This window comes from Ascaphus truei, chromosome 7 (genome assembly GCF_040206685.1).
Source record: "Ascaphus truei isolate aAscTru1 chromosome 7, aAscTru1.hap1, whole genome shotgun sequence".
NCBI classification, from domain to species: domain Eukaryota; kingdom Metazoa; phylum Chordata; class Amphibia; order Anura; family Ascaphidae; genus Ascaphus; species Ascaphus truei.
In genome coordinates, this window is record NC_134489.1 from 109,232,326 (window position 1) to 109,254,640 (window position 22,315).

The 22,315-nt window shown below is 51.2% G+C and overlaps 1 protein-coding gene across 3 annotated transcripts in view; it reads right to left on the reverse strand.

The window, feature by feature from the left end:
* ADCY5 (adenylate cyclase 5) overlaps positions 1-22,315 on the reverse strand; it is a 240,829-nt gene that overhangs the window by 125,592 nt on the left and 92,922 nt on the right. For all 3 annotated transcript variants that reach the window (XM_075609884.1, XM_075609883.1, XM_075609885.1), the window contains one exon: positions 4,204-4,353. In XM_075609884.1, coding sequence (XP_075465999.1) covers positions 4,204-4,353 — 150 coding nt within the window. The remainder of the gene's footprint in view (positions 1-4,203; positions 4,354-22,315) is intronic.

The following is a 22,315-nucleotide window of genomic DNA, read 5'->3' on the forward strand; positions in this document are numbered from 1 at the left end:
TACACCTACAGTAACTGAGGGTTTAATGCTGCAAAGACCCCACCGCTGCCGGGACCCCACCGCTGCCGAGACCCCACGCTGCCAGGACCCACCGCTGCCAGGACCCCACCGCTGCCAGGACCCCACCGCTGCCGGGACCCCACCGCTGCCGGGACCCCACCGCTGCCTGCATCCCATGCTACCGAGAACCCACTGCTGCAGAGACCCCACAGCTATCGAGACCCCACCGCTGCCGGGACCCCACCGCTGCCTGCATCCCACCTCTACCGAGACTCCACCACTACCTACATCCCACGCTACCGAGATCCCACCGCTGCCGAGACCCCACAGCTACTGAGACCCCACCGCTGCCAGGACACCACTGCTGCCAGGACCCCACCACTGCCTGCATCCCACCACTACCGAGACTCCACCGCTGCCTACACCCCACCACTGCCGAGACTCCACCGCTGCCTACACCCCACCACTGCCGAGACTCCACCGCTGCCTACATCCCACCACTGCCGAGACTCCACCGCTGCCTACATCCCACCACTGCCGAGACTCCACCGCTGCCTACATCCCACTACTGCCGAGACCCCACCACTGCCGAGACTCCACCGCTGCCTACACCCCACCACTGCCGAGACTCCACCGCTGCCTACATCCCACCACTGCGGAGACTCCACCGCTGCCTACATCCCACTACTGCCGAGACCCCACCACTGCCGAGACCCCACAGCTACCGAGAATCCACCGCTGCCAACATCGCACCACTGCAGGGACCCAACCACTGCCTACATCTCACCGCTACTGGGACCCCACTGCTGCCTACATCCCTCCACTGCCAGGACCCCAACACTGACAGGACCCCACCAATGCCTAAATCCCACCGCTGCCAGGACCCCACCACTGGCGAGACCCCACCACTGCCTACATCTCATGCTGCCGGGACCCCACCGCTGCCTATATCTCACCACTACCGGGACCCCACCGCTGCTTACATCTCACTGCTGCCGGGACCCCACCGCTGCCTACATCTCACCACTACCGGGACCCCACCACTGCCTACATCTCACTGCTGCCGGGACCCCACCGCTGCCTACATCTCACTGCTGCAGGGACCCTACCGCTGCCTACATCTCACCGCTACCGGGACCCCACCGCTGCCAGGAACCCACTGCTGCCAAGACCCCACCGCTGCCAGGAATCCCACCGCTGCCAGGAATCCCACCGCTGCCAGGAACCCACTGCTGCCAGGAACCCACTGCTGCCAGGACCCCACCGCTGCCAGGAATCCCACCGCTGCCAGGACCCCACCGCTGCCAGGAATCCCACCGCTGCCAGGACCCCACCGCTGCCAGGAATTCCACCGCTGCCAGGAATTCCACCGCTGCCAGGAATCCCACTGCTGCCAACATCGCACCACTGCAGGGACCCAACCACTGCCTACATCTCACCGCTACTGGGACCCCACTGCTGCCTACATCCCTCCACTGCCAGGACCCCACCACTGACAGGACCCTACCGCTGCCTAAATCCCACCACTGCCGAAACCCCACCACTGGCGAGACCCCACCACTGCCTACATCTCACTGCTGCCGGGACCCCACCGCTGCCTATATCTCACCACTACCGGGACCCCACCGCTGCCTACATCTCACTGCTGCCGGGACCCTACCACTGCCTATATCTCACCACTACTGGGACCCCACCGCTGCCTACATCCCACTACTGCCGAGACCCCACCACTGCCGAGACTCCACCGCTGCCTACACCCCACCACTGCCGAGACTCCACCGCTGCCTACATCCCACCACTGCCGAGACTCCACCGCTGCCTACATCCCACTACTGCCGAGACCCCACCACTGCCGAGACCCCACAGCTACCGAGAATCCACCGCTGCCAACATCGCACCACTGCAGGGACCCAACCACTGCCTACATCTCACCGCTACTGGGACCCCACTGCTGCCTACATCCCTCCACTGCCAGGACCCCAACACTGACAGGACCCCACCAATGCCTAAATCCCACCGCTGCCAGGACCCCACCACTGGCGAGACCCCACCACTGCCTACATCTCATGCTGCCGGGACCCCACCGCTGCCTATATCTCACCACTACCGGGACCCCACCGCTGCTTACATCTCACTGCTGCCGGGACCCCACCGCTGCCTACATCTCACCACTACCGGGACCCCACCACTGCCTACATCTCACTGCTGCCGGGACCCCACCGCTGCCTACATCTCACTGCTGCCGGGACCCTACCGCTGCCTACATCTCACCGCTACCGGGACCCCACCGCTGCCAGGAACCCACTGCTGCCAACACCCCACCGCTGCCAGGAATCCCACCGCTGCCAGGAATCCCACCGCTGCCAGGAACCCACTGCTGCCAGGAACCCACTGCTGCCAGGACCCCACCGCTGCCAGGAATCCCACCGCTGCCAGGACCCCACCGCTGCCAGGAATCCCACCGCTGCCAGGACCCCACCGCTGCCAGGAATTCCACCGCTGCCAGGAATTCCACCGCTGCCAGGAATCCCACTGCTGCCAACATCACACCACTGCAGGGACCCAACCACTGCCTACATCTCACCGCTACTGGGACCCCACTGCTGCCTACATCCCTCCACTGCCAGGACCCCACCACTGACAGGACCCTACCGCTGCCTAAATCCCACCACTGCCGAAACCCCACCACTGGCGAGACCCCACCACTGCCTACATCTCACTGCTGCCGGGACCCCACCGCTGCCTATATCTCACCACTACCGGGACCCCACCGCTGCCTACATCTCACTGCTGCCGGGACCCTACCACTGCCTATATCTCACCACTACTGGGACCCCACCGCTGCCTACATCTCACTGCTGCCGGGACCCCACCGCTGCCTACATCTCACTGCTGCCGGGACCCTACCGCTGCCTACATCTCACCGCTACCGGGACCCCACCGCTGCCAGGAACCCACTGCTGCCAAGACCCCACCGCTGCCAGGAATCCCACCGCTGCCAGGAATCCCACCGCTGCCAGGAACCCACTGCTGCCAGGAACCCACTGCTGCCAGGACCCCACCGCTGCCAGGAATCCCACTGCTGCCAGGACCCCACCGCTGCCAGGAATCCCACCACTGCCAGGACCCCACCACTGCCAGGAATTCCACCGCTGCCAGGAATTCCACCGCTGCCAGGAATCCCACTGCTGCCAACATTGCACCACTGCAGGGACCCAACCACTGCCTACATCTCACCGCTACTGGGACCCCACTGCTGCCTACATCCCTCCACTGCCAGGACCCCACCACTGAGAGGACCTCACCGCTGCCTAAATCCCACCGCTGCCAGGACCCCACCACTGCCGAAACTCCACCACTGGCGAGACCCCACAGCTGCCTACATCTCACTGCTGCCGGGACCCCACCACTGCCTACATCTCACCACTACCGGGACCCCACCGCTGCCTACATCTCACTGCTGCCGGGACCCCACCGCTGCCTACATCTCACTGCTGCCGGGACCCTACCGCTGCCTACATCTCACCGCTACCGGGACCCCACTGCTGCCAGGACCCCACTGCTGCCAGGACCCCACTGCTGCCAGGACCCCACCGCTGCCAGGAACCCACTGCTGCCAGGACCCCACCGCTGCCAGGACCCCACCGCTGCCAGGAATCCCACCGCTGCCAGGACCCCACCGCTGCCAGGACCCCACCGCTGCCTACATCTCACCGCTACAGAGATCAGGGCTAATGCTTCAGGAGTTCACAGTGAAGCTTACCCCCTAAATAAAGTGTTCCATGTTCCTTACTATATTTCCCTAAAACTGGGGCGAGAACGGCTGAATTGGGTGACTGTGCTGTGTGTGTGCGCTGTGTGTGCGCAGTGCATGCTGTGTGTGCGCTGTGCACGCGCTGTGCGTGCATATCACTGCTCAGTGCTCACACTCTGAGGAAGAGAGATGGACAGAAACGTTGACAACGATTGCCAACGCCTCGCTTCATTCTCAATACGTGATCCTTGTTTTATGTGTGCTGCCTGTGATTCCTATTTTGCCCCCTCTGAATCTGCCACCAGATAATGCCCTGTTCATAGGGATTACCAGGTCATTGGTGGTATGAGGGTGAAACCAATATGAGAATATGTGAAAGTGCAGGTCTCTAAATGGAAAATGAAAGGTAACCTACGCCCCTTGGTGCCATGAGACAGCATGTGCCCCACCTGTTGCTGGTTCTCTCTCTGAGAGTGGAGCCTGGCTTGTATGCACTCGCGGGTCTCCTGGAACGCCTGTCTCTGAGAGACCTCTGCGGGGTAGTGGGTGCAGATGCCCACGATGTTCGTGCACGAGAAGATCAGGACGTTCGACACTATCTGAAAGAAAGACACATTGGAGATTATCACAAAGATTAAGCGCACGGCAATTAACAGGCGGAGAATACGCAATAATATTCACCAGCACGGTCACCGTGAGAACACTGGCACGCTTAACTGAACACAATAGTAATAATTACGGATTTCAGTTCATTTTCTGGCCAGTTTTATCAGAAATTAGTTAATGTGCTGAGCTACTGTCAAAGGGATGGTGAACCTCCAAAATCAGATCACACAGAAGGGGGTGCCTTGTGAAGAAAATAGATGAAACACAGGTCTATACGCTACGTATAACTCCTCCTATTACTCATATACCTGCCCCTATAACTCCTCCTATTACCCCATATAACCGCTCCCTATAACTCATCCTATTGCCCCATATAACCGCACCCTATAACTCCTTCCATTACCCTATATAATAACTGCTCCCTATAACTCCTCCTATTACCCCACATAACTGCTCCCTATAACTCCTATTGCCCCATATAACCGCTCCCTATAACTCATCCCATTGCTCCACATAACCGCTCTCTATAACTCCTCCTATTACCCCATATAACCCCTCCCTATAACACCTCCTATTACCCCATATAACCTCTCCCTATAACTCCTCCCATTACCCCATATACCCCCTCCCTATAACTCCTCCAGGATGGGCTGCAGGTGAGCTCCTGCAGGGGAGCCAGGATGGCCTTAGACCCAGGGGATGGTGGCTGTGAGTTGGAGATGGAAGTAGGAGAGGCCGCAGGCTGCAGCAGTGGTGTAGGCCTTGGTGAGGCTGATTGCAAGGTACAGGAGAGTTTGGAGCGAAAGGAAGGGGCAGAACAGAATCTGCTTAAGAAAGAAGAGAAACGAGCTTTATTGAAGAAGTATAACAGGAAGGTAGAAGAATTGGAAATAGAAAATATTAAGTTAAAGAGATGTCGTGGTCGTGAGGTAGACATGCGCAAGAAGCAAATAAATCATCTGCATGTTGAATTAACCCGGTTGGAGGTTGAGATTGCTAAAATAACAGGAGTTCCAGTCAAACAGAAACGTTCCCTTTTAAAAACTATTGAAATGCTAACCCATAGTGCTGAACAGGGTGCTGAGAAGGGCGCAGAGCGGGGCGCAGAGCAAAATGCTGAGCAGGGTGCAGAGCAAAATGCAGAACAAGGCGCAGATTCATATTGTGGAAACGGAAGCCAAAACCCCATTAAATGCTCACAAGAAAAGATAAGTTTGGTGACGCCTACAAGAAGTGGGAAAGAAACTAGATCCCAGAACAAGTCTGCAAAGTCTAAAGATAAAACAGAGAACTTATCCCAGGAAAATTCTGATTCAGATCCTGACAATTTAATTCCACCAACTGCCAAGAAAACCCCAAAGGGTAAAGTTGCAAAAAAAAAAGAAAGCAAAGGACCGGAGGCTAAAGGTTTCCACAGGAGAAGGTAACAGCCCTGTAATAGGGTCCAAAGACTTCAGGGAAGGGGACTCACCTCAGGGTGTATCAGACTGTGAGCAAGGATCTGTTCCAGAGCTTCCAGCATCCCAGGGGTTAATAGCAGAAGCAGCAGAAGATCTGATTAAAAGACCATTGCATGCAAAGAAAGCAGCAGACACCTGTGATGTGGGGTTATCTCAGACTCCCACGCTGGGAGAAGTTAAAGAAATTACAAAGAAATCTGGAGAGCAGCAAAGCAAGAACCTAGAAACTCTGAGAGGAGTTCAGCTGGAAATGGAGTTCGTACCTGAGAGAAGTGAGCCAGAGAACCCATGCTCACCTGGACTTACAGAACCACACCCATGCTTATTAGCTGGTCCTGGGATTCAGAACTCTGAGAGAGGAGAACAGCAGGTGGTAATTAGCAGCAATGGAGACTGCATTAACCCTGTAATGCCTGGGAGTGAAGTTAAGGTTGTAGAGACTGAAAGTGCTGCTCCTATCCAAACAGTTCCTGATAGAGTGGCCCAATCAGAAGATGGGGTAAAGCAAAGTAATGGCATCAAGGTAACCCCACTAAGAAAAAAGATTGGTGTAAATAGCGCTAACAATATTAATAAAGTGAATGATACACAATAAAAAACAATGTGACAAATAACTAAAACAGGACGGCTGCCAAGGAAAAAAACCTAACCCAAACACAGTTAGTAGAACACGGAGATGACAATACAGACCGGCGCCTTAATGTCCAATAACGAATTAAGTCCAAAGATGTGCTGCAGGGTCCAATACGGTGCTCCAGTAGTTAGACAAAAGACTCCACAGCAGCAACCATGGTGTTATGCAAGGGAGATAAAGAGAGAAATCATAGCGTGATATTGCATAAGGATAAACATATAACTCACAGACAAGACATACACCACTAACAACACTGACAGAAAGGCTGACAATAAAACAGAGATTTATTAGACAATAACTAAAAGGGGATGAGAACTAGGGAGCAGGTCCAGGATCCGGTGTGTAAAACCGGAATCCTACTTACAGCAATCCCAAAGTATTCGAGCGGTGTTTGCAAAGTATGCAGTCCTGTTTCAGCGTGTCTCTGGCGCGTGGTGCTTCTGTGATGGCCGCCGGCGCTTCCTCCGATAAATCTCGGGCTCGGCGTCCCTGCAGGCCAACCCTCGCGAGATTTTCCGTCTGCGCTGACGTCACTCGCTGGGTATAGCTACTCGCCGCCGCTTGGTCCTGTCTGCGTCTCTGCCGTCCGCTGGAACTGGGGATCAGTGCTGAAGTCTGCTCCTTTCACTGTTCTCACTCCGAATGATCTCTAAAAACACCCAACGCGTTTCGTGCGCATGCGCACTTCTTCAGGGGATGATTGGCACAGTCTAAGCTTTCCTTATGTAGTGGCAGGTGGAACACAATTGGTGGAAATAATAGTCTCTTAACATTGATCTCATGACCATTATGATTGGTTAATCGTCCTGTCACTCATAGCTGTGCTTAACAATGGCAGCCTAACATACACAAAAACAACATGTAACAAAAAATATACAAAAAACAAATCTTATGCACTTTATCCTGACAGTCAAGGTGTAAAATCAATAGTAATTCATTCACAACTTCTAGATGTTTAGCTATCCACTATTTCTGTTACACATGTCAGCACGTAAACCTGCATAATGCTAAATATAAAAAAACAAAAATGCAATTAAAGATGTCTTCTTTCTATAACAAAGATTTAAAATTAGTAATTATTGGCTAAAAGTTAATAAAATATTTTTGATAAAAAAAATATATATAAGGGATTTTCAAAGTTACCGTGTGCTTTTACGAATAAATATTTATATGGTGAAACCCTTAATACTATTATCTAATAGACATAAAAACTTATTAAAATATATATTAAGAATATATGTAAAACTGTTATTTAAGAAAGACACCCAGGTCGAAGTCTATGTTAAGTCCATTTGGAGACAGTGTTTTCAGCTCGTAGATCCAGTAGGCTTCACGCCTACTGATCTGTTGTAGCTGATCCCCCCCCTCTCCAATGTACTTGTGTACTTTCTATAGCCTGACATTTCAGCCCAACAGGACTTTTATTATGATGCACGCTGAAATGGTGCGAAACACTATGTGTGGCTAAACCTCGTCTAATGTTATAGATGTGCTCATATATTCTTCTTTGATAGCACCTGCCTGTCCTGCCCACATATTGTAGGCCACACGGGCACTGCAATAAATAAATCACAAACGTGGAGTGGCAGTTGATAAATGTTTTTATAGTATAAATTTTATCCGTTACATTAGATTTAACTTTTAGCCAATAATTACTAATTTTAAATCTTTGTTATAGAAAGAAGACATCTTTAATTGCATTTTTGTTTTTTTATATTTAGCATTATGCAGGTTTACGTGCAGACATGTGTAACAGAAATAGTGGATAGCTAAACATCTAGAAGTTGTGAATGAATTACTATTGATTTTACACCTTGACTGTCAGGATAAAGTGCATAAGATTTGTTTTTTGTATATTTTTTGTTACATGTTGTTTTTGTGTATGTTAGGCTGCCATTGTTAAGCACAGCTATGAGTGACAGGACGATTAACCAATCATAATGGTCATGAGATCAATGTTAAGAGACTATTATTTCCACCAATTGTGTTCCACCTGCCACTACATAAGGAAAGCTTAGACTGTGCCAATCATCCCCTGAAGAAGTGCGCATGCGCACGAAACGCGTTGGGTGTTTTTAGAGATCATTCGGAGTGAGAACAGTGAAAGGAGCAGACTTCAGCACTGATCCCCAGTTCCAGCGGACGGCAGAGACGCAGACAGGACCAAGCGGCGGCGAGTAGCTATACCCAGCGAGTGACGTCAGCGCAGACGGAAAATCTCGCGAGGGTTGGCCTGCAAGGACGCCGAGCCCGAGATTTATCGGAGGAAGCGCCGGCGGCCATCACAGAAGCACCACGCGCCAGAGACACGCTGAAACAGGACTGCATACTTTGCAAACACCGCTCGAATACTTTGGGATTGCTGTAAGTAGGATTCCGGTTTTACACACCGGATCCTGGACCTGCTCCCTAGTTCTCATCCCCTTTTAGTTATTGTCTAATAAATCTCTGTTTTATTGTCAGCCTTTCTGTCAGTGTTGTTAGTGGTGTATGTCTTGTCTGTGAGTTATATGTTTATCCTTATGCAATATCACGCTATGATTTCTCTCTTTATCTCCCTTGCATAATACCATGGTTGCTGCTGTGGAGTCTTTTGTCTAACTACTGGAGCACCGTATTGGACCCTGCAGCACATCTTTGGACTTAATTCGTTATTGGACATTAAGGCGCCGGTCTGTATTGTCATCATCAAGGTAACCCCAGTTCATACAGCACCCCCTTCAGCCTGGAGTGGGGGATCCTTTGTGAGCGCTGTGACCAGAAATGCACAACCTTTAAAAAGGAGGAACGTGGTAAAGTTGTGATATAAGGGCGCAGAGGAGATGAAGCCTGACAGGATTTTTGTAGGAAAACATCTATGGAAAGAATCTTTGGGCTTCAGTGCAGATGACATTTACGCCCTTATCCATGTTCCAGGTTCATGCGAATACGATGTCAGCTTTAAGAGACCTCAGGCTCTGGACTATTTCTGGACAAAATATGAGAGTCTTAAAAATTCAGAATTATGGAAGTCCTTTGCTGCTATTCCTGTGTCCAAACCGGAAACAAAGTCAGTAACAATTCTCTTCAGACACGAATCAGTCCCAATATCAGATATTCTGATATGGCTTGGCAGACAATGCGAAGTACTGGCTCCACCTACAAGAATTATGGACTCTGAAGAAATTTGGGTTGGAGGTTGGAAGGTGCAAGTCAGACTTTGGCGACATGGCAATGTTACAAAGCATTTGCCCAACTCCTTCTTCATAGGAAGAGAAAAAGGAAAATGTTTTTACTATGGGCAGCCAACCTTGTGCCATAGATGTGGTTCAGCCAGACATTTAAGCATGTCTTGTGATGTTCTAAAATGCAACTTGTGCCACTCCTTGGGCCACGAGAGGGCAAGTTGTACAAACATCAGATGTAATTTATGCTATAAATTTGGACATTCATACACGAATTGCGCAGAAGCCTGGCATAATATTTCAAAAGTATGGGAGCAGGAAGTGGACTTCGAAGACAATGAAGCACTTTACGACTGAGCCCTGAAAGTTGCAGACAGAATATGTCTGGATCCGCCTGCAGATGGGGTTGGTCTGGTTCAGCCTAGGGATGGCGCTTGCTTAGATCCTCCTGGGGACGGAGCTTGTCCTGGACCACCTGTGGATGCAGTTTGCCCAAATACTCTTACAGAAAAAACAATTATTGTGAGTGTAAACAAAGCCCAGGAAATGTCAGAAGACCCCTTAGAAGGAATCTCCTCAAATCTACTCCCAGCAGGGGAACAATCTGGGGAATCAGATGATCCTACTTTGATGGAAACCCAAGTGAGGGAAAATAATAATAAAGAAAAAGAAAGTGAGCAGATTTGGGCACAGGGAAAAAAGAAAAGGAAGAAGAGCATGGTGAAAAAACTTGGAGGGACTCTTCGACGTCCTGCAGGTCCCGCTGGTAAAGTTCCTCAGGTAGCTATGAAAAACCGTTTTTCTGCTCTCAGAAAGGATTGGGGGTCAAGAGCTGAGGACTCCGACGATGTAGAGGAACTTTCCTTATCCGAAGAGGAACATACTATGGATGTTTCCAGAGAGACAGACTCGGACATGATCCCACCTTCAGTGACCGTCAAGAGGTTTGGGTCATTGGGGGATAATCTGGGAAAAAAGAAAAAGTAATACCGTGTGTTTTTTTTGGGGGGGGGCTTAATGTTTGTTCATTAATTAATCCTTTAAAGGTAGCAGCTAATAATGTTATAGTTAAGGCTTTTATTTAGTTTCAATTAAAATGTGTATAAAAGGAATGTGAAGTTGCTGTTGAGGAGTAAGGTGGAACAAATGCTGAGTTAATATTGATATAATATAAGTTTGTACATAATGAGCAGTTTTTGTTTGAAATGTTTTTCTATGGAATGTAATGTTGGAAAAAAAATTCAATAAAAAGAGTTCCTCCTATTACCCCACATAACTGCTCCCTATAACTCATCCCATTGCCCCATATAACGCCTCCTATTACCCCAAATAACCCCCCCCCCTCTCACTATAACTCATCCTATTGTGCCATATAACCTCTCCCTAGGAAGGCAAAACCCCCAAATCCAGCAAACCTTATGCTACCCAAACTCACAGTATACGCAGCAGCGGAACCGCACAGAACTCTCAGATACACGTTACACACGTCTGACACACAGTACAAACTGTTTCACTGTTAATAAACACCAGCAAAGCTCATTATATGAGCCAGGGAATTTCCTTAGCTACTGTATATTAATTTATGTATTTACAAAGCCCTTTAATGCCTACGCAATGCAGAGCGGATATAACGCCTAATAAGCAATGCAGAGCTGATATAACGCTTAATAAGCAATGCAGAGCGGATATAACGCCTAATAAGCAGTGTAGAGCAGATATAACGCCTAATAAGCAATGCAGAGCGGATATAACGCCTAATAAGCAATGCAGAGCTGATATAACGCCTAATAAGCAATGCAGAGCGGATATAACGCCTAATAAGCAGTGCAGAGCGGATATAACGCCTAATAAGCAATGCAGAGCTGATATAACGCCTAATAAGCAATGCAGAGCGGATATAACGCCTAATAAGCAATGCAGAGCGGATATAACGCCTAATAAGCAATGCAGAGCTGATATAACGCCTAATAAACAATGCAGAGCGGATATAACGCCTAATAAGCAATGCAGAGCGGATATAACGCCTAATAAGCAATGCAGAGCTGATATAACGCCTAATAAGCAGTGCAGAGCAGATATAACTCCTAATAAGCAATGCAGAGCGGATATAACGCCTAATAAGCAATGCAGAGCTGATATAACGCTTAATAAGCAATGCAGAGCGGATATAACGCCTAATAAGCAGTGCAGAGCGGATATAACGCCTAATAAGCAATGCAGAGCAGATATAACGCCTAATAAGCAATGCAGAGCTGATATAACGCCTAATAAGCAATGCAGAGCGGATATAACGCCTAATAAGCAATGCAGAGCGGATATAACGCCTAATAAGCAATGCAGAGCGGATATAACGCCTAATAAGCAATGCAGAGCTGATATAACGCCTAATAAGCAATGCAGAGCGGATATAACGCCTAATAAGCAATGCAGAGCGGATATAACGCCTAATAAGCAATGCAGAGCTGATATAACGCCTAATAAGCAATGCAGAGCGGATATAACGCCTAATAAGCAATGCAGAGCGGATATAACGCCTAATAAGCAATGCAGAGCGGATATAACGCCTAATAAGCAATGCAAAGCTGATATAACGCCTAATAAGCAATGCAGAGCGGATATAACGCCTAATAAGCAATGCAGAGCGGATATAACGCCTAATAAGCAGTGCAGAGCGGATATAACGCCTAATAAGCAGTGCAGAGCGGATATAACGCCTAATAAGCAATGCAGAGCGGATATAACGCCTAATAAGCAATGCAGAGCTGATATAACGCTTAATAACCAATGCAGAGCGGATATAACGCCTAATAAGCAGTGCAGAGCGGATATAACGCCTAATAAGCAATGCAGAGCAGATATAACGCCTAATAAGCAATGCAGAGCTGATATAACGCCTAATAAGCAATGCAGAGCGGATATAACGCCTAATAAGCAATGCAGAGCGGATATAACGCCCAATAAGCAATGCAGAGCGGATATAACGCCTAATAAGCAATGCAGAGCTGATATAACGCCTAATAAGCAATGCAGAGCGGATATAACGCCTAATAAGCAATGCAGAGCGGATATAACGCCTAATAAGCAATGCAGAGCGGATATAACGCCTAATAAGCAATGCAGAGCGGATATAACGCCTAATAAGCAATGCAGAGCGGATATAACGCCTAATAAGCAATGCAGAGCGGATATAACGCCTAATAAGCAATGCAGAGCGGATATAACGCCTAATAAGCAGTGCAGAGCGGATATAACGCCTAATAAGCAATGCAGAGCGGATATAACGCCTAATAAGCAATGCAGAGCGGATATAACGCCTAATAAGCAATGCAGAGCGGATATAACACCTAATAAGCAGTGCAGAGCGGATATAACGCCTAATAAGCAATGCAGAGCGGATATAACGCCTAATAAGCAATGCAGAGCGGATATAATGCCTAATAAGCAATGCAGAGCGGATATAATGCCTAATAAGCAATGCAGAGCGGATATAACGCCTAATAAGCAATGCAATGATCATGGCCCCAAACTCTCTCTGTGAATCTCATTGTTCTGCTCACCAGATATCCGGCGCCCCGGCGCATGCGCGTTGGAAATCATTGTACAAAGTTAGCCACGATTAGAGCATGCTGGGAATGTTACAGGTCCGGTGTGCCGAGGCATGGCTATCACAGCAGATAGGGGTCTAGGAAAAGTGTTCTGCCTGAGCTAACCCCTTCACTGCCAGGGACAGCAAACATTGCAAAGCGATAGCAGCAAAGTAACCCCCTATGTATTATTTTTCATTACCACGAGCCTCATGCCACTAGTCCTGGGCCCCGGAAAGCGCTCTGCGGTGCTGAGCACTGGCGCATCGTTACTGTATTAAATATGTGTGTGTGTAGAGGTATCTGTACCGTGTTAGCCGAGCTTAATAATCAAAAACAGATAGTCGATATCGTTCTGTGGCAAACAAAATGCTTTTATTTATGAGACTGTTCGGGACACTCACCGGTGGCCCAAACCGAGACCGCAGCTTCATGAGTCACTACCCTGACACAAGAGAACTCTCTTCCCATGAGTGCTAAAGGCCATGTCTCTAAATACTGCGCTATATGAATACACACACAGCTGTCTCTAAGGCTGCGCTTATAGTGCCGGCGACGGCGCGTCAAAACAAATGCATTGCTGCCATCGCGTGCGCTTTTAGTAAGCGCGACAGCTTGGTCGCGATCGCTGGAAGTCATCTCAATTTGATTTTTCCAGCAACTGTAGCCTGACGTCACCGTCGCCTACACTGTAAGCGTAGCTTAACCCATACATATGCACAATGTAGTTCCATCCCTATATACCAATACGGACTACATAGTAGCCACATACATGGACAGAAATGCAACACCCTCTTACATATCAACACCTAACCACACCATTGTTATACACTCCCACTCCACACACACCTTTTGTATAGCGCTATACACACTGTGGGCGCAGATTTACACACGTACACGCACGTGCACACACGCACACGCGCACACACACATTCTCTTACATCACAAGCATTCAGGGACCATTTGACACGTCATTCATAAATCACATACTGCACAGGGGGGAGGGATAGGTTTCACCCACAGATGCTTTGTTTCAAGAATGTTTTTTTGGCTAAATCAATTGTAACATCGCCCGAAGAGATCAGTGAATCTCGAACGCTCGCACACATAAAAGCATTTAGTTAGCCACAGGACGGTATCGAATATCGCCCTCTCATACTGGATTTCAGTGTCCGGGGGTCCCATATTGTATACACCTAAATGTGGCAGCCCTATTATAGGCGGAATTGTCACCGCTACGCTCAGCAATGGAAACTTTGTGACCGGGGACCCCCCCCCCAGGCGCCTTTAAGGAGCTGTCTACTTTTTATTTCTGAACTGTTCCCCAGATAGATTTTGTTTTTTCTTTCGACACAAAAAAACGACAAATATGGCTGCAGGATCACAAAAACAAATCACAACTTCCCCTCCCCACGCCTGTGCAGCTTTCTATTCCCCCCCTGCCCCCCGGGGTTATATAGCGGTGGCGGGTACAATTCAGCCCCCGGTTTAGGTGAGAAAGATTGAGCAGCGCGGGTTGCTGCTTTAACAATGAAGAAATATAAGCTGAGGAGCTGACAATCTGATTGTATATCCATTTTCAGCAGCATTTTCTCCCCCATTAATTTCTAAAGGAACTAAATGAAGTTTCAGCCCACGCAGAGAATCTAGCAACCAAGAATAGTAAACAGAACAGCTTTAAAACCCCGCAATATGGTGTTAATTAGCGAGCTGATGGTTTGTGTGTTCAAGATACACCCTCCCCCAAATCAGCGTGAGTGTGCCAGCAAACTCCTACGTCCCTGCCTAGAGACCCGTCTCACAGCAGAGGACTGCGGGGTGAGAGAAAGTGCAGCGAGCCAGGCAGCGCTCCCCCGTTATAACGCACGCTGATCTTTACAAACTACCGCGGCGAGCCAGGCGGCGCTCCCTCGTTATTACGCACGCTGATCTTTACAAATTACCCGGGATTTGCCATTGACGTTTATATCCCGGCGTTCTTAAAGCTGCAGTTGCCATTGAATTTTTTTTCTATTTATTTGGATTCGAGGTCCCCCAACTTCTGGGGTCACCCCCCAGTTCCGAGATGTTATATATAAATTTAGCCACAAGGTCACCAACAGAAAGTTGTGGCGTCATCTCCTGTGGTCACATCTTCCAATGATATTTTATTGGCCACGAGAGGGACTTCCCAGCTATGGTGCACACCGGGCAAGTGTCATATCCACGGGACCATGCTGGTTGTAGGCAGTGGATATTTACAGTTGAGTACAAATAGCCGCACGGCTATTCGCACTCAGTAGGAAATAAAATGGATAAAAAATAAACATCCCAGCCAGGAATCTAACCATGGTCCCCTCTGTTAATGGCCTGGAGCATAACCACTGAGCTATAAGACTTTCTGATGCTTTTGTAGTGAATAAAGGCATAGAAGCCTATTGACATTACAGTGTTCATAGCCGCACGGCTATTCGCACTCAATAGGAAATAAAATGGGAATAAAAGACAGAACACTCCCCTATTGACATTCTATACCCCCTGCATCTGTAATCAGCGCGGCTTTAGGCTGAGTCCCCAGTCAGCACTGTGACACGCGCCCGGCGGGGGGGCGGCGCATGCACAGCGCTAGTCCGCGCTCTACGGTCTGAGGGGAGAGAGAAAGTTTGCGACGGGAGGGGGCGTGGCGGTAGGTTTGCTGGGGCGTGGCGGTAGGTTTGCGGGGCGTGGCCATGACGTCCTGCGGCTGGTTCGCCCTCATTGGCTGAACCGCCGGCGGGGGCGTGGTCACGCCTCCGTCGCAAATGCCAATCTCAAACTCCCCTGCCTGCCTGAAAACCTGTCGCGCAGCGCTGGGGAAAGGTGCGTGACAAGGTAGGGACTGGGACCGGAAAAACTGGGTGTGCGGGGCTTGATCGCACAGGCGTGCGCTGTAGTAGTTAGTGGGACCGCAGCCTTAGGAGCCGCTTCCGCATACGTATATATATATATATATATATATATATATATATATATATATATATATATATATATATATATATATATACAGTGTTCGACAGACCTATACATTTGCTCGCCCCGGGCGAGTGGATTTAACCCCCGGGCGAGTAAATATTGGCCCAAGCAGCACACGTTTGGTACTAGGTGGCGAGTAGATTTTTTTGTGTGGCGAGTAGATTTTTTGGTGATTTGTCAACCACTATATATATATATATATATATATATATATATATATATATATATATATATATATATATATATATATATATATACACATGAAGGTCAGTCAGCACACTGCAGTAGAAAAGGTTATAATAGCAGATGCTAGTCCCATAGAAAATAAGTATGATACGAACCAATCCAAAGACCAGTAAAGAGACAGCACACCGCACGGGGTTAATCCAAAAATCTATATTCACAACATGAAATACACGTAAGCCAACGTTTCGGTCCCACAGAGAGACCTTCCTCAGGGCCGTGCAACCCACAAGTGCAAGTGACCCCGCTGCAGGCATCACGCCACTGCTCACGCGCGCAGCAGTGTGCTGCGGGGGTGGGGCTGATGCTGGCCCGATGGGGGGGGGTCAGAGCAGTTGACACCGGCCATGAAGCACCTGTCTCGCGATGCAGCTCCCACGCGAAACGGGGCTCCCTCTGACGCCGGCGTGCCGGAAGCTTAACCCAGACTACTTCCGGCGCTACCACAAGGAGACACCGCGATTTTTTTTGCAGCGATTTCTTATTTTTTTTAATTATCAGGCGCCCGGCCGCACGGGGGGCCCGGGCAGCCGGGTCCCCCTGACCCACGGGGGCCAAGGACGCCAGTACCCTTTCTCCCCCGCTGTTGGCAGCCCTGATTTAGATCAATGGTGTACAGCACATATATCGTAACCCTGTTTACAATTGGTATACATCATTATGCATAAGGCCGCGTCCATGTTCAGTGCTTGCGGGCGGAGGCGCGCTTCCGCTCGGCACTGAGCCCCTACAGCCGTAATGAGAGCGGCTTTAGTAGGGGATCGCCTACGCTTCCGCGCGCTTGCGGAAGCGTAGGTCTTAGGGAAATTTTACATTTCGCCGCTTGCCGGCGCGCAGGGCCGGTCACGTGAGCGGTTCGCCGAATGAGGGCGAACCAGCTCCGTGATGACATTGGCCCACCCGCCTGACACGCCCCCGACATGCACCCTGGCCGAGGCTTTATGTGTCTGGCCAGGGTGAGCATCGGGGCTTGAGACGCTTGCAGAGCAAGCAAAATTGAATTTGCCGCCTCCAAGCGCGTCACGTAAGCTCAGTGCCGTTGTGGCCGCGCCCCCAGATGAGCGTGCACCTAGCCACAAATTGCACGGCCGAGCAGGGTGCAACGCTCGTGTGCCAGCACGCCACGCTCCCTCCCAGGCCGCAGCCTAATGCTTAGTCCATAGAGACTGAAGCTGTGCGGAGGCGCGCTGAGGCTGAGGGAAAGCGGTGCTTTCCCTGGCCTTAGAACGCGCGCCGTCCGTGGGCGTGTCTGGGGGCGGGCCAGTGACGTCACGGAGCTGGTTCGCCCTCATTGGGCGAACCGCTCAAGTTACCGGCCCTGCGCTCCGGCAAGCTAAGAAACGAAAGATTTCTTAAGACACGCTTCCGCAGGCGTGCAGAAGCGTGCGCGAGCCCCTGCTAAAGCCGCTCTCATTGCGGCTGCAGGGGCTCAGTGCCGAGCAGCAGCGCGCCTCAGCACGGGTCAGCGCCTAAGCGATGACCATGCCCGAGGCCTAAGGACTCGGGCATGGTGCCTCGGGCCGCGCTCCTGCCCTGCCTCGCCTGCAGAAGCTGGTGCTTTTCTGTGGCCTGACAGGTGAGGCAGTGAGCGCGCTTGGGGGGCGGGGCAAAGGTGTGGCGGAGGTGGGGCGGAGGTGGGGCGGGAGGCGGGGCTAGTCCCTCATCCCCATTGGATGTTTGCTGTCACGTGACCGCTCCTCCACTCCCCTCAGCGCGTATATTTAAACTTGCCTGTCGCCTGCATTTACACACCCCTCCGCACACATGCGGAAGCGGCTCCTAAGGCTGCGGTCCCACTAACTACTACAGCGCACGCCTGTGCGATCAAGCCCCGCCCACCCAGTTCCTCCGGTCCCAGTCCCTATCTTGTCACGCACCTTTCCCCAGCGGTGCGCGACAGGTTTTCAGGCAGGCAGGGGAGTTTGAGATTGGCATTTGCAATGGAGGCGTGACCACGCCCCCGCCGGCGGTTCAGCCAATGAGGGCGAACCAGCCGCAGGACGTCATGGCCACGCCCCCGCAAACCTACCGCCACGCCCCAGCAAACCTACCGCCACGCCCCCTCCCGTCGCAAACATTCTCTCTCCCCTCAGACCGCAGATCGCGGTCTAGCGCTGTGCAGGCGCCGCCCCCCGCCGGGCGCGTGTCACAGTGCTGACTGGGGACTCAGCCTAAAGCCGCGCTGATTACAGATGCAGGGGGTATAGAATGTCAATAGGGGAGTGTTCCGTCTTTTTTTCCCATTTTATTTCCTACTGAGTGCGAATAGCCGAGCGGCTATTTGCACTCAGCTGTGAATATCCACTGCCTTCTTGGGAACCGGAGGGTTCAGAGGTCGGCCGAAGGCGGATGATCCACTTTCTGATGCCCTAGTGCACCGGTGGCCAACTACAGTCCTTAAGGGCCACCAACAACATCAGGCGAGGACACAGAAAGGGGGCAAGAGGGGGAAACAGGAGGGGGCAGGCAGGGGCACAGGAGGGGGCAGGCAGGGGCACAGGAGGGGGCAGGCAGGGGCACAGGAGGGCAGGAGAAGGCAAGCAGGGGCACAGGAGGGCAGAAGAAGGCAAGCAGGGGCACAGGAGGGCAGGAGAAGGCAAGCAGGCGCACAGGAGGGCAGGAGAAGGCAAGCAGGGGCACAGGAGGGCAGGAGAAGGCAAGCAGGCGCACAGGAGGGCAGGAGAAGGCAAGCAGGGGCATAGGAGGGCAGGAGAAGGCAAGCAGGGGCACAGGAGGGGGCAGGCAGAGACACAGGAGGGCAGGAGAAGGCAAGCAGGGCCAGGGGCACAGGAGGGGGCAGGCAGGGGCACAGGAGGGCAGGAGAAGGCAAACAGGGGCACAGGAGGGGGCAGGCAGGGGCACAGGAGGGGGCAGGCAGGGGCACAGGAGGGCAGGAGAAGGCAAGCAGGGGCACAGGAGGGGGCAGGCAGGGGCACAGGAGGGGGCAGGCAGGGGCACAGGAGGGGACAGGCAGAGACACAGGAGGGCAGGAGAAGGCAAGCAGGGGCACAGGAGGGCAGAAGAAGGCAAGCAGGGGCACAGGAGGGCAGGAGAAGGCAAGCAGGCGCACAGGAGGGCAGGAGAAGGCAAGCAGGGGCACAGGAGGGGGCAGGCAGAGACACAGGAGGGCAGGAGAAGGCAAGCAGGGGCACAGGAAGGGGCAGGCAGGGGCACAGGAGGGGCAGGCAGAGACACAGGAGGGCAGGAGAAGGCAAGCAGGGGCAGGGGCACAGGAGGGGGCAGGCAGAGGCACAGGAGGGGCAGGCAGGGGCACAGGAGGGCAGGAGAAGGCAAGCAGGGGCACAGGAAGGGGCAGGCAGGGGCACAGGAGGGGGCAGGTAGAGACACAGGAGGGCAGGAGAAGGCAAGCAGGGGCAGGGGCACAGGAGGGGGCAGGCAGAGGCACAGGAGGGGCAGGCAGGGGCACAGGAGGGCAGGAGAAGGCAAGCAGGGGCACAGGAAGGGGCAGGCAAGGGCACAGGAGGGGGCAGGCAGAGACACAGGAGGGGGCAGGCAGAGGCACAGGAGGGGGCAGGCAGGGGCTCATGAGGGGGCAGGAGAGGACATGCAGGGGGACAGAAAGAGGGCAGGAGGGGGCACAGAATGGGGCAGGCAGGCGCACAGGAGGGGGCAGGTGAGCGAGCCTGTGACAGTGGTGGCAAATTAGAGAACAGCTCTACTACCATTATAAATAATTTATCCAAATCATTAAACCAAAAATAATTAGAAACTATATATCAGTGGTGGTGCACCCAATGAGCAAAGAATAATGTAAACAAAAAGGAGAAAAATGCAGCCACCAAAAGACGGGTGCTGCAGAAACTCATAATAGGGGCACTCAAAAAATGAACATGGCAACATGAATATTTATTGTGTGGTCAAAAGATGTTTATAGAAGCGAATAGACAATAAAATCAATTTAAAAAATACATATAAACTCTGCATCTTGTCCTTACAATATGAGCAAATATATGCGGCAAGCAAAAAACAATTGAACAATTGATACCATCAAGTTAAATTGGTAAGTACATGGTAAGTAAATATACATGTAATATTATAACTATTAATGCTTTTATACAGAAGGACTGGCTCAGTGGTAATATTTCTGCCTTAAAGTCAAAGCTGTTACGTGGCTGAGTCCTTTCATTTAATGCAGCTCCAATATGTTTTCTGCGGGTTGCACCTTTAATAATGATAGTGTCACCTAATCTCTCCCATTGTTGGCACGTCCCGGCTCCCTGTGTAGTGTTGTGTAGTGTTGTGTAGTGTTGTGTAGCTCTGAGAAGCCCTAGAAATACCGAGCCCTCCTATCTTCGCATGGCAGCGCGAGGTTATCAGACCTGCCTCTGAAGTGGGTGCCAAGTTATTTCTGTGCATTCCGCAGAAGCCGCCCCTGTTATCTTGGAACAAGAAATACCAAAGATATGTGGCCCCAAGTGGTGCCGCTCACGGTAACTTTACCCTGCGCGTGGTGGGCACTGGATGCCAGCGGGGGCCTAAAATCCCTCCCAGAGAGTACGTACCCTGCCCCGCCAGGGAGGGGCTCACCATTCCTCAGCACTGTCACAAGAGCATCTACTTCAACACGTATGCTTCATACCTCCGCCTCATGCAGCCACCCCTGGGGTGGAATACTGTGAGTGCATGTCGGGGGGGCCTGCATTATTCTAATGACACAATCAGAAGATCTAGGAAAGGAAGGGATTAGGAAGGCAGCAAACCCACTACTTGTGTATTCAAGGACATCAAAAGTATGACACACTGTGACCACCGCCACACGTCACAACATATCGTGACATGTCTCTGCAAATAGCAGAACATGTTAATACATCTCCGTTAACCTGATGTGGCTTCCATTTGTTCTGTTCCGCTCGTGGACTGGTTATAAAACCCGTGTGTAAATTTGTTTCGCGTATTTTGCCACATCACAAGAATTAGGTCAGATTCGATCACACACAAAAAATCCCCTTTTCCCCAGACACAGAAATCATCTTATCTGGAGGCGCGCGTGACACTAACTTCTTGGAATTTGAGTCTGGAAAACATAACGGGTTTGATAACCCGTCCGCTGACTAGAAAAGGCCGCCACGTAAGATATGAGAGCCACACAAAATGTAACAGCAGACGTGCTGGACAAGAGCTGTACAATCAAGTTAAAGCCCTCGGCCTTGTAACACCTCGCCCCGCTATCGCTGTGATTATTAAGCGACGTGTCGCCGGCTCTCCTGGCAGAGACGGATCAGAATAATCACGTTTAGCACATGCGGCCTGAATTTGTGGTAAGTATAAACGAGTCCAGAGAGAAGAGAATAAAGTAATTACTTCTCCAGCGCACGCACCAGCCTGTTACCAGATGTCTGCTAATGTTCCCTTACAGCTATTTCTGTCCTTAATAATTGCTATGGGTTCTTGTAGATAATGAAAGACAACATTTAGACTATCTGGCAATGGCTAGCAAAGATAAATAAAACACCTTGTGTGTTTTTTTTTATATGCAGCAAGAATCAGCGCGAAGGCAAAGCGCGTTCGCGGTTATACGTTCATGCAACCACCTCTGGTGTGCAATCTATTTCTGATCTGACTGTCTTAGGCCTCGTCCAGGGTGGGTAGAGGCGCGCTGGCGCTCCAGCGCTGCGCCCTGCTCGGCCGTGCTTTTCCTGGCCGGCTAGGAGCGTGCGCGTCTGGGGGCGCGGCCTCTACGTCACGGAGCTGGTTCGCCCTCATTGGGCGAACCGCTCACGTGACGCGCTTGCGAGCGGCAAATTCAAATTTGCTCGCTCGGCAAGCGGTTGAGCGCCGAGTAGGCCCGCCCGCACCGCTCACACAGGACACGTGCATTGTCGCAACGTGTCTACCGTGAGCGTGCGAGCCCGCTCAGC